The sequence below is a fragment of the Gymnoscopelus braueri genome (genome assembly GCF_963280865.1).
Source record: "Gymnoscopelus braueri genome assembly, chromosome: 10".
Classification (NCBI taxonomy): Eukaryota; Metazoa; Chordata; class Actinopteri; order Myctophiformes; family Myctophidae; genus Gymnoscopelus; species Gymnoscopelus braueri.
The window spans coordinates 17,343,039-17,356,542 of record NC_137611.1 but is presented as its reverse complement, the minus strand read 5'-3'; the positions used below and the strand labels follow the sequence as shown (position 1 = coordinate 17,356,542).

Here is a 13,504-nt window from a genome sequence, read left to right as displayed (position 1 = left end):
GCAAAATATATATATATAAATATTTTTAAAATTTAGGCTTCAAGTTACCTAGAATCCCTTCAACTGCCAAAGAAGAACTCAGGAAGCATTGAGAAGCACCTCGTAATCTCAACTCCATACACAGAGATTGGGCCTTACAACCTCGATCTTAGAAGAAGCCAAGCAAGAAAGATACCTAGGCCTTGCACCCCAGGGCTATCCCATTCACCATAAGACATCGTAGACTCAAGCTTGATGACACCCCCCCCCATAAACCAGCCCTACAGAATATAATATAAGATAACAATATCTTCATTACAGTCCCTGTAAGTTCATTTGCCCAGTGTGTCTCTGTATAAACACAATACTCGGTTGTAAAAAGCATAGGCTCATCTGCACCTCATACAGTAATTTGATGTTTTTACATCATGAAACAAGTTGTTTTACTCTAAATCAGAAATCTAAATTTAAAACATCTCACAGATGTTGTTTCCCATGTGGACATCACATAAAATCCCACAACATTTACCCTTTAAACGCAAACTGTTCTACCCTCAAATCATGCCTACATTGTATATTGTTAACCTTGACTGACTGGAGTAAACAACCGAATTGCCCAATTTTACAAGTCTGTGTAAAACAACAGTTTGCGCGTTTCACATGGGAAAAAATGCTAAATTTGCACCTTATCCCTGCCATTAAAATGATTGGGTGATTGTGATGAATACAAGACATTTCAAAGACCTTTGAACTATGCAGTGTTTAATATCTTCATTAGAGTATCATGTTATTACAGCAATTACAGTGTACTTATGATCTAGCACTCTATTGCTCAGACAAAAAAATATTATTTCCATTAGATCCGTATGTAATATATAATTTGCAAACAATTCTCAGACTCTTATGGCTGCAGGCATATTACAAAGCAAAAGTTCAAGCAAAGAGAAAGTGCTCTATTGCCTGTCAGGGGTACCAGCTGCTTGGTTGATCTGCTTGCCAGAGGCCACCGGGTCATTTCTCATGAAGTCAAGCAAACTTCCTGGCCACATTGGAACCCGTGATGTTTAGCATTGCATCATATGGAGCCGTAGGTGGGTTTCAGAAGAGTTGTCCTGGACCATTGAGCATTGTGCGGCATTTGGACAACCCAACAAGTTCCCAGCACTGAGGTAGTTTTAGGTTGGCTGCCAATGAGGAGTGACAGAATGAGAATGGTGCCATTTTGTTTTGTTTTGGCTCCTCTGTCGTATGGCCAACACATGTGTTCTGTGTTTAATAGGACGTCTTTTGACTATTCATGAGGACAAATGTTTCCAATTGACACTTGGCTAAAGAGAAGCACAGTTTGTCCCCCTTTAGTCATGCCGTTCTAAACTGAAAAGTAGAATATGTGATTTTTGAATGAAAACATTTGGCTTCTTTTTGTAAACGCTTCTTAAGTTGTATATTATACACAGTAAGATGTGTAATTTAACTGAGAGAGTGTGCAAAATGGAACCAAATGGACCTGTAAGGGTGCACACTCTCTAAGTTAAATGAACACAAAGGATTGTGTGAGTCAGTATTACTTCTTAACACTGCAGTCTCACTTCAGCATAAAGTAATATGACCTCTAGACCACTATGCTTAACTCCTGTGAGGGTATTAATTTGTGCTACTGTGCTCTTGTGTTGCAGGAATCCAGGAGGGGACAGAATGTACCAAGTGTAAAAATGACTGGGCCTTGAGGGCTGCAATCGCACTGCTGTATGTGCTATGTGCCTTCCTCACCATAGCAGTAGCTGTCCTTGGATACAAAGGTACGCTCAGCTTGAAGTCGCCAATTACCGCAAGAGCTACATAGAATGTGCTTTTCATCAATTTTTTACAAGGCAGACATGCTTAAACATTCCGATGATTTGTGACCTGAAAGAAAACAGGCCTAGTGGCTATGGCTCTTGCATTCATTTGATTAACCCCTACAGTCGTAGAAAGTCAAAGTACAGATATTAAGTCAACTGGTTTTAAGCTTATCTGATTGTACACATTGTATATTCCACCTGGTTTAAAAAGTAGACCATCAAAGCAGCTGATAGATACAGCAGTGTCTTTGTTCAAGAGAGCAGCCTGAAACAGCTGTGTTCAAACTCACTAGCTAATTTCACACGTGCAGAAGTTATCTAGACATTAAATGCTGTATGTGAGCACAAATGACTCAATAGGACCTGACATGCAACAGACTTGAGTCTGCCAGCTCCCTATTAATAAGTCGGTGTAATGTCCGACCACGCTGGGCGAGATCTAGCCTGTTGAGTGTCTAAACAGAAGTATTGCTATTTGGCGGAAGTACCACCCAAGGACGTTACATTGAGGTTTCACAGATCTGTTTACAGTCCCTGCACATGAAACTGTGTTGCGATTGGTCGAAAAAGAGAGTTTCCTGCGGAAGTACATATGAAAGAAGTCCCGCCCTGTAGACACGCTCTGCATTAGGTCGTTACCAGGCTATTCTCCTTGGAGATGAGAAAAAGCTGGGAACAAGACTATGTCCGACTGAGGCTTAATGTATATGGACCAGGTCATTGTCCAGTGAATTCACAGCAAGCAAGTGGGCATGTGGATGACATTTCTATTGTTGAGGAGAGAGCAGCCTCCCCGAGGACCTTGGCACAAGAGATGCTGAAATTGTATATTAATATTCACAGATTTGAACTTCCATGATCAATGACACAAAACACCTCTTCCCTACCGTAGTAAGGTAGACAATGCACTACTACCTAATTCTCATTTCAGACTGTCCCTATTCCCTACACAGTCAACACATCTGTTTGAACCTCCAGTGAACATCCGATGACCTAACAACTCAGCTATCCTGGTGCTTTTATTTACTGTGTAGAGCTGCTGTGTATTAATGGAATGTTTCTGTAAATGATTGTTTAATCAATCGTAAAATTGGTAGGCATGAGGGAAAAATGTTCATCTTTGGTCATTATCTTTGTTTCTAAGTTGTTGATTGGATCCCCAAACACATGCTTTCCAGATTGAGTTCAGGATTCAGTGGGGAAAAAAGGCCTCACCTGGTTCAGCTTATTCTTGACTAAAGCTTGCAAACTTATCAAGATGTCTAGGAATGTCAAAGTTGAAAACTACATTGGGGTGTGGATGTGATGTACGCAAGTGATTTTTGCTCGTGAGTCTCCATGTGATGTAATGAGACCTTATATGCAGAAAAACAACTTTCAGGGTGGTTATGATATTTATGGAATACACAAAATTCCATTACATTAAAACTGATAGCACATCACATCATTATATTGGAACACACTGATGAAAATAAAAAATAAAAACCTTTTAGAGGACATATTTCTGTGCAAATAGACACTGCAATGCAATGTTTATGAATGAATGAGTCGAAAAATAACTACATTAATTCATCCTGCTGCTAATGTTGGTGATTTACTGTGCATCGACTCATATTAAGGTAAAAACACAACTTCAACCAATTTGAAGTAGTGTCTTTAAGTCTATAATTAATGCTTTGGCAAGTGCAAAATAGTCGAGCGTCACATAATGATTTTTCGTGGAAGCATTCATTAGTTTCTAAGGGCCCTCTGAATGGCATGCCCCATGGCCATGCCTGTCCTCCTCCTTCAGAGGTCTGATGTTAGTCTGATTTACTTGTTACTGGCAAGAGACTAGACAGTAAACCCAGCCAAGTGAGGAGAATTCCAGCATCTCTTGAGTTTTACCACTTGAACACAGACTTCCTTGACAGAATACCCTGTTTACTCTTGGTAGAGTTGACATTTTTCAAAAGATTAACCATCTCCAGAGGAGACCTGACAACACATTTCTTATACAACATTATCCTTGTTGCAACATTTATACTGTTTCTGATCAGTCTTAATTCAAGTTGTTTGACACATGGCTGCAGCGTTCCACTGAAACAGGAAGCCATTCCAAATACTATCTCCATGGCCATCACCGTGGAATGTATTCTCAGCATCAGCCCAGCTTAAACATCTCTAAACAGATCATAATAAATTATGCTACATTGAGAGGAACCATGTTCCATGTTATGGTCACAAGTAAAGCGTGAAGACGTGAAACTCATCCAAATACGCAACAATTCATGTTGTGTCGGCAATGTCAATATCGTTGGTATTGTTGTGGGTTCGGACTTTGGGGCAACTGTTGAGCACATGATGCTCTCGGCTAGCGTGGAGCCCATGTGATTTTGATGGTTTGAGTCTAATGTCTCCCAGATGACCATGCAGCGACCACCCTTGCTTAACAACCTCAGAGGAGATTTTATGGCTTGGTAGCAATTTGTTGTCTCATGAACCACAGGTTGACTCACAAATGGCCGCAAGTGTCCAAAATAGTTTGTGTTTGCATTAAATCACCACAGACTGGGCTCTGTGCCTTGTCTTTCAAATCACTCACACTACTATGTACAGTATGCCGTATGCACTGTGCCTCGTTCATCAACATACACTACTACAACTTTCACTGCTCATTCCAGCTGTTTGACAGTGTTGGCGTGAGATCCCACTTCCTCTTTGGTCACTCACTGCTGTCTTTTGTTTTACCTGCTGTGCCCCCTCCATTTGTCACGGGCAAAATTCTTCATCACTTTCAAATTATGCTTTAGAATTAGAGCTCATTCAACTGTGTATTCTTAAGGATAATAAAAGCGTATTATGTGTGTGCGTGGGTGCACGTGTAGGAGTGGTGGTGGTGGTGGTGGGGGGTGGGGGGGGGGGTGTAAGAGTGGGGGGTTGATGGTAAGAGGAAAAAACAGGAGAAAGAATGTGACATTGATGGCAAGAGGGGGGAGATTCGTTTGAGTGATGGAGGGTGAAGGAGAAAGAGAGAGAAGAGCATGTGAGAGGAGTATATTTGAGCACAGGGTACAGATGAAGGAAGGAGTGAGGGCATCCAGAGGAGACTGGACACCAGTTGACCTCCCATGCACAGTGTCCCGCTGTTGACTAACAGCCTTTTGAAACAGACCCCTGTGTTTTTGTTTGTCCTAAGAGCATGTTATTGTTTTATGTTTGCTGCATCTGGAATGATAACAGCAAGGGCTGTCCATGTTTTTCAGTCAAGTTTTTCTCTTTTTTTTTTTGCCACTTTTAGTCAGCCCCATACAGATAGAACAATATAAACTTTGAAGAGGAGTCGGACACTCATTGCAGTTGCAAGGAGTGAAAAATAAGGATTTGTGTCTGTTAGTTTGGGCAAGGTTTTAGTGTGACTCACAAATACCTGCTGCTTGATGTATGATTTGTTTGTTGAGTAAGTGAATTGAGCCGAATCCTGGAAGTGACACAGTTACAATGTTACAAGCAGCTTAGGAAAAGTCTGATCCGGTATTATTCTTTGGACCTGGCCTTTGCAGAATGAACACCAGCACCCTCCAGTGTTCAAAATTGCCAGATGTTCTCCTCTTGCTGCTGAGATTACATCAGTCTGTGTGAGACTGGGCTGTGGGTATTAGACATGGCTCAAAGGAAAGATTTGTTGAAAATAAATTGGAAAGCTGCTATATATTTAACTTACTGTTGCTTGGTGAGTCAATGCAATACATGCCCCAACCCATCTCACTGATTCCACTCATCATGTTTAATCATGATTTGCATGAATCAAATACAGATAAATGTATTAATAGACAAGCAAACATGTAATGGACAGACAGAGGAACGGCTAATGCACTGTGCAGTAAACAGTAACACCATATAACATACTGTGCAGTATAGAGTAGTAGAGAACCCCCATAGGCACACCACTGAAACTCATGGTCAATAACAGGCCACATTCCAGAGGAAATGCATTTCCTGTTAGTGTCTTAGTGTTTTAACAGTGAGTTTACATCTGTGCCCTTAGCACCTGACAAATGTGAAAGGAATGCTATGCTGAAACCATAATTTGGAGATGTTTTCTTTTACATTCTAGCTTTGCTCATAGTTTACCAACAAAAACATCTCACCCTTTTCTCTAATCTTTCTTAGTGGTGCAGAGAATGGACAATGTTACGGAGGGCATGCAGAACTACGGAGGCAAGATAGATGAGGTGAAGACAGGTCTAAAGAAACTAGGTAAGTTCTATTTTGCAGCAGACTAGTTTTTAATTATGGTTTTTATTCATGGTTTTCTGGTAAAAATAAATAAATAATTGTAAGTGTGCTTGGGGCGGCAATAGCTGAATGTCTAGAGAGGCCGTCTGGGAATCGGAAGATACCTGGGTCACCCTCGGTCCACCCAGTCTATGTGTGAAGTGTCTCTTAACTGCTCCCCGGGGGCTGTATTAATAACGCCCAGTGCTCGTAATAGTTAGGATGGATAAATGCAGTGGACAAATTGTGGGGACTAAATTATTGTGTGTCTTTTGCATGGATAACAAACGTGTATGTGTTGTTCTATGTATCATCATCCTCCCAGACGATCAGACTGGGGAGAAGTCAGACAATGCTACCAGTGAGTTCCAGACGTTCAAATCAGACCTGCAGACACTACAGGACCAACTCAAAGACATTGCCGTGAGAGCAACCAGCAACCGGGCCATGCTGGAAGACCTTCAGGTAACCGGGGAAGATGTGCAGAATGGACACGTTTCTTTGCAGAGTGTCCTGGACGGCAACGCCGCCTCGCTGCGTGGTGTCAACCGGACACTGGCCTCGTACAGTGGTGTCATAGACGACCTCCAAACGGATACAGCGCGACTCCAGTCGGAGCTTCAGGGCCAGGCCAAAGAGCAAGGTCAGGCACAGGTCGGCATCAATGCTCTGAACATCTCCCAGGCCCAGCAGCGCAATATTCTCAGCACCCTGCAAAGGACAGTGGAGGACACAGGCCAGGCTGTGCAGAAGCTGAAGAATGATTACCAAGGCCTGCAGCAGACTTCCAGGCAGAACCGGGCTGATGCAGACTGGTTAAAGGAGAAGGTCCAGAACCTCCAAGTGCTGTCAGCCAACAACACAGTACTGGCTAAGTCCAATGGCGACACCCTTGACGACATGGGTTCTCAGCTCAGTGTGCTGGCCATCCAGATCCAAAACACCTCAACTGTCACTGAAGGACATGACCAGAGCATGCATGAACTGATGGACCGCCAGCGAGACCATGACAATGCCACCTCAGTCAGGTTTGACGAGCTTGAGACACGACTAGACAGACACGAGGGAGACATGGACCGTGTGACCGGAAATGTGAGCTTTGCCACACAGCTGCTGGGTGCCATCAGTTCAGACCTGAACGGCCTGAGGTCCTGCGCTGAGACAGTGATACAGCACACTGACCTGATCGTGGGGCTGAACAACAGCGTGGCTGAAGCCAGATCAGACAGCAATGAGCTGCGCTCCCAGCAGGATGAGCTGACAGCTCGCCTGGACAAAGAAGTCAGCAGCCTGTCTGTGGTCATGGAGGAGATGAAGCTGGTAGACAGCAAGCACACACAGCTAATAACCAACTTCACCATCCTGCAAGGTAAGAGAAAGAGACTGTATATAGGCAGCATTGGGGTAACCAGAACATGTTGAACACGTTAAATCCACGGGTGGGAATAAACCAATTACAGTATTAATTACAGTATATTAGTCCTTTTGGAAGGGCAAGAATTACAGAGCCTACAGTTATGCTAGTACAGTACGTAATCTCTTTTCCATTGTATGGAAATCATTGAGAATTCTTATGAAGAAAAGATGGTCACCACTTTGCAGAGCATTACTGCTGAGGGATTGGTTGGTAGATCAATTCTTGGTAGTTCTATTGAAATCGTTCCGGCCACGATGCCTCACTGGCTCTTTCACAGTAACTTAAAGGACAACTTAGTTTTTTTTACAACAAGGGTTATTTTATTAGTTTGTAATGATAATAATTAAAAGATGAGTGCTAAAAAAGAAATCATGTATTGCTTTCTATCGTTTTTTAATGATTTCGTGATTTTTAACTGGGGGGCGGGGGCATTCGATCCATTGGTAAATAGTCATGAACGCAGCCTCCGATTTCCGTGAAACTTTGTACGCACATCCCAGTTTCACGTTTTGGCCTATAAATAGGCCTATAAATAGGCCAAAGCATGAATCTGCCTGTTACAGGCTGATTTAAAAAATGTAGGGTGGCATTTGTTCCGTGGCCTAGTGGGGATGTGCGTACAAAGTTTCACGGAAATCGGAGGCTGCGTTCATGACTATTTACCAATGGATCAAATGCCCCCGGCCCCCAGTTAAAAGTCACTAAATCATTAAAAACCCATAGAAAGCAATACATGATTTTTAACACTCATCTTTTAATCATTATCATTACAAACAAATAAAATAACCCTTGTTGTAAAAAAAAACAAAGTAGTTTTTTAAGTCAATGTTACTCAGAATAGTCTTTTTTATTTTTATTTCTTTATTTTTACTTGAGTAGTTTTCAACTCAACTAATCTTACATCTACTTAATATTTAAGTCAAGTAACACTACTTCTACTTGAGTAGGATTGTTGGTTTCTCTTTCCACCTCTGATCAAGTCTTCGGTTTGTTTACTCTTTTAAACTCAGAAACATGTAATGCACATTCTAGAGTTTGAAGCTCACACAGTAAAATCCTCAGTGTTCATTTCACTGAAGATTTTACTGTGTAGATTCACTTCACAGTGTCCTTAGCATTTCTACGGTAAAGACACACTGGAGCGTTCCTCTTAGCAGCACCATACCTCGCGACTCAGCACTCTCAGCGCCCAGCGTTTTTCGGTGGTGCGCCCTGGGAGCTTCAAGACGAAAATAGTTCAACTTTAGGAGAGGAGTGCTGCTCATCAATCTCATGTTTTATCCTCCATGCTGTGTCAACCCAGTCATTTATGACTTGACTTTGAATCGTTACCACAACTACGAGAAGCCCATGTTTACAGTGGTTTCAGCTAGGCTATTTGTGCTAATAACACATTATGACATTTGAGCACAGCAGTGTTTGATTGGTTTGAACGTTGCAGCCGTCAATAAATGCTCTGTGTGAGCACTATGGACATTTCTCATCTGACGTTGTCATGACCAATCATGTGGTGCTATTGTGTTCCAGGTCCACCTGGTCCGAAGGGCACCAGAGGGGACAAGGGACCACAGGGGCCAGTTGGCCAGCAGGGGCTGAAGGGTGACCGGGGGGACAAAGGCGTTCCAGGAGTACCAGGATCTAGAGGAGAGAAGGGTGCTGCAGGACTGACCGGGGGGGCAGGTCCTAAGGGAGGACCTGGGGCCAGGGGTGGCCCTGGTCCTAAAGGATCCAGAGGATCGGGAGGCCGACCTGGGATTCCCGGGGACAAAGGCGAGCCCGGTGCTCCGGGGCTCATTGGCAGGGATGGACAACCCGGGCCACAGGGACCACAGGGGGCCCAGGGGTCTAGAGGAGCAGCCGGAGGACCAGGGTCGGACGGACCTCGTGGCCCTGTTGGACCCATTGGTCCTCCTGGTCCCCCAGGACTGCCAGGGCTCCCCGCAGTGCCTCCCCAACTCCCTCAGCCTCCCCAAATCCCTCAGCCTCCCCAAATCCCTCAGCCTCCCCAAATCCCTCAGCCTCCCCAACTCCCTCAGCCTCCCCAGTCTCCCCAGCTACCCTCGCCTCCCCAGCCACCTCAGTCACCTAAGCCTCCCCAGTCTACTCAGCCCCCCCAGGCTGCTCAGCCCCCCCAACACCCCAAACCTCCACAAACCCCCAAACAACCACTAGAACCACAAGCCTCTGTGTCTCGACAGGTCCAGCCTCCTGTTGCTACAACCCCAGTGCCTGGTGAGTAAAGTTACTACGTATGGGTAAAGTGTGTGTGTGTGTGTGTGTGTGTGTGTGTGTGTGTGTGTGCATGCGTGCATGCATGGGCTACACACAATTGTAAATGAAAGAAAAATATGACATTTACAGTAAATATACTGTAAGCAGCCTTGGGAACCAACAGTTGCAGAGCCATGTGGCCCATAGATCAGGAGCCTGTCTCCTATCCTTTAACGCAGTGGTTCTCAAACCTTTTTCATGTCAAGGACCCCCAAAGTTATATGTATTTGGCCATGGACCCCCATATCAAAATATTTTGTTCCAGGGGCCCCCAGAAGCAAAGATTTGAGTTACAAATGTTCGCTTTAAGATATATATATATTCAAAGATTTGCACAAGGTTTCACTACTATAAGCTATGAGCTTGTATATCTGCTATTTTTGAATAGCCAAACTATAAAATATGGTTAAAGTGATTCACATGATTGTGACACTATATATTAACTAATTTAGCTGGGGACCCCCTGGTACCCCTCCAAGGACTCCTGGGGGTCCCCTGAGAACCAATGCTTTAGCGGGAGGCAGCTTAATGTACAGTACACCCCCTGGACATGATTACAGGGCTTTACCCCCCAATCCAACCATTGATACTGAGTGCCAAGCAGGAAGGCACTGGGTAGGCTACTATTGTTACAGTCTTTGGTATGACTCGGCCTTGCATCAGCAAAAGACTAAACAATTAGTTAGTCCAACAAAACCTTACGTATTTAGTTAAATTTGTGTCAATCTGGGAACCCATCATCAAAAAAAAGGAAAAAACTGCGCCCTCTGCTGTTTTTTTTCCTTTGAACTTCGGAATTTGTTCTTGAGAGATTAACTTTTAGTCAACAAAAACTGTTTACATTTTAGTAATGATAACTCTTTTAGTCTACTCTTATTTGATGAAAACACATGAATGTGGATGGATCATATTAATTCAATCTCAGATTAATTTGGATAGTTTGGAGTAGTTTTCCTATGGTATAGGTTGAAAAACATTCTTCATTGTGCACTATAACACTTTAATTTATTTCTGTAGGTTGTCCACATCAGTGGAGAGGATTTGAAGACAGCTGCTACTACTTCTCCTCAGGTGCACAGAGACTCAATTTCGATGAGGTCTCTGAGTTTTGTACCAACCAGACATCCTCTATGCTTGTTATTAACAACAACGGCGAACAGGTAAATTCAAGTGGACCAGAGACGATGACACTAATTTCTTTACAATCTTATTTATAGGTTTATAATCATAATAATCATAATAATGAAATTATTATGATTATTATTATTGTTGTTGTTGTTGTTGTTGTTGTTGTTGTTGTTGTTGTTGTTATTATAATCATTATTATTTGAAAAAAAATCTAATGTATTTCCATCATCAATGTTTCCTCCTTCCTCAGCAATGGGTAAAAAAGCAAATTCAAGGAAAGGGTTACTTCTGGCTGGGCCTGACAGACAGGGAGGAAGAGGATGTCTGGAAGTGGGTTGATGGAACCTTGCCCATCTTTACGTGAGTTAATCAGACTGTCTGAACATCCTATGACTGATTACCATAGCAATAATTAAATCATCAATCATTCAAGTCAACTAAGCACCTATGAATCAATCGAGTCATTTCTAAAGACAATGTTGTTGGTATACTGTTTTAGTAAATGGAAGCCAGGCCAGCCGGATAACTGGGCCCATGGCCACGAGGAGGGAGAGGATTGTGCAGGTCTTATTCACGAGGCCAACTGGAATGACTTCTTCTGCACTGACCGTATCGGTTTCATCTGTGAACGACCCTCTGACTGTTAGTACCCTCTAATGGAAGCTTCATCTTTATTTATGTCATCATTGTACTACTGGCTGATATATTCTGGGTTCATCTTCTGGATAAAGCCGCCTATATACCCATATCTGATTATGTAAATTGTCTTTATTCTGTATGACCCGCATGCAGTTGTAAATAATGTATGTATCTCTCTCTTTCTCTTTCTCTCTCTCTCTCTATCTCTCTCTCTCTCTCTCTCTCTCTCTCTATCTCTGTGTAGTGAAAGTACCGGTATTATAGCATTCATCATTGCAGTCACGACTGGTCTCTGGGAGAAGTTGAAGAGGAACAAATACTAGAATAATGAAGGACTTCTGGAGCAGCTCTAAATCTAGAGGACTCTGATAAAGCACTCATCGCAGCGTGGCCTAGCATCACTGAGACTAGAGCGGGTCTTTGTTTCTCTGTTTCAAAAGACACTTTGCTTCAGTACAGTGCAAAGACAGAAAATGCACAAATCTGCTCCAATGTTGCTCTGATACAGTATTTGGACTGAGGAAATATGAGAATGTAGTCATTTCATTAGGCTATGCTAAACCATTCTTTGGTACAGCCACTTGATGTATAGTTGTTTGTGTAAATAATACTTCTCAAAGGACACAGTGTTGGTTGGGATAGAGTTTCATTATCTTACATTACAAAATCTGTACCTGTGAACGATGTTAATAAAGTGGTACTTTTGTCCCAATGGCTCACATACGTATTCAGCAATATGATCATAAATAAACTCTTGATAAAATGTCCCAATAATAATAGAAAATGTCAGCTCTTTCAGTAATTTAATAAATTCCAAAACTTTGAAAACAAATCTTTTAGTATTGTCCATTGAAATGACAAACCTTTTTTTTTTCGTGAGAAAATGTGCTGAAAGTGAGCATCAGTACTTTTGTTCTATGGAAAAAGGACAGTACAATTTTTTACTTTAGACTGCCAGTATGAAGCTTATATTAACCATACATTAACATTATGTAATGTCTGTGATATAGCCACCATAAGTGATTTGTTCATTTTGTTCAAATACAATGTGTAAAAGATGTTACAGTTTTATATATATTTGTTTTTGCATAGTTTTAATCAATGGTTTATATGATTGACCTTTGTGAACCAGTTGATGTTACCATGCTCATGGTACAGAGTTCAGATTGTTGTCACATCTGGCTCAAGGATGATGCTGGTAATAAATTACCAGGTCCCTATGGACCAATTAAATACAGAACACTTATTACAATAAAATGGGAAACAAATGGTGTGTGTGTAATTAGCAATTATTCTTTCTCTTCTCTGAAAATGTTGCAATATGCAGTGGTTTTAACCACTTATGCCCTATATTACAAAACATAGCTGAAATAGCCGATCTACAAGCTCATAGCATATCGTGACGATGCATGCCATGTGGACTGAAGAAGATTTATTTGTGTTTGTGTGCCTATATGTCCGAAATAGTGGCTAATCACTTGAACCCCAGCATCCCTACGTTCTGGGTGGAAAATTCACCAAAAAGTTGCAGATCTACAAGCTCACACAGCATCCCTATTCTGTGTGTGGGGGGGGGGGGGGGTACCTAAAAATAGCAGATATACAACCTCACAACTCATCATAATAGGCTATCTTTGGGATCACAGTCTCCTTTGATACCACATAGAATCTAGATACTACTCAGACAGTGATACTGAGAAGCTGGTCAATCATCAAAGAGTTACTCATAGTGATGAGATAGCACCACGTGATCGCCATCACCTCATGATAACATGTTATTTATTTTCTACAGCAAGCCAATGCAACTTGACTACTATAGTGTGTAGGCTCGATCAGCATTTTACCATATCGTATCATTATCCCAGGTTAAACTGCACTGGCTCCCTTATGTGTTTGAAATTATAGTTTGTCTCTAGACCCTAGAGCAATGGTTCTCTAGACTTTAGAGCAATGGTTCTCAAAGTGGATTCCA

At 42.2% G+C, this 13,504-nt stretch overlaps 1 protein-coding gene across 2 annotated transcripts in view; it reads left to right on the top strand.

Moving 5' to 3' along the window:
• colec12 (collectin sub-family member 12) overlaps window positions 1–12,800 on the top strand; it is a gene marked incomplete at its 5' end in the record, with an annotated part of 34,594 nt that extends 21,794 nt beyond the window's left edge. For both annotated transcript variants that reach the window (XM_080440388.1, XM_080440387.1), the window contains 8 exons: window positions 1,656–1,778; window positions 5,973–6,059; window positions 6,403–7,446; window positions 9,022–9,726; window positions 10,783–10,925; window positions 11,144–11,253; window positions 11,393–11,535; window positions 11,777–12,800. In XM_080440388.1, coding sequence (XP_080296514.1) covers window positions 1,656–1,778; window positions 5,973–6,059; window positions 6,403–7,446; window positions 9,022–9,726; window positions 10,783–10,925; window positions 11,144–11,253; window positions 11,393–11,535; window positions 11,777–11,796 — 2,375 coding nt within the window. In that variant the 3' untranslated portion in view covers window positions 11,797–12,800. The remainder of the gene's footprint in view (window positions 1–1,655; window positions 1,779–5,972; window positions 6,060–6,402; window positions 7,447–9,021; window positions 9,727–10,782; window positions 10,926–11,143; window positions 11,254–11,392; window positions 11,536–11,776) is intronic.
• Window positions 12,801–13,504: the final 704 nt, after the last annotated feature.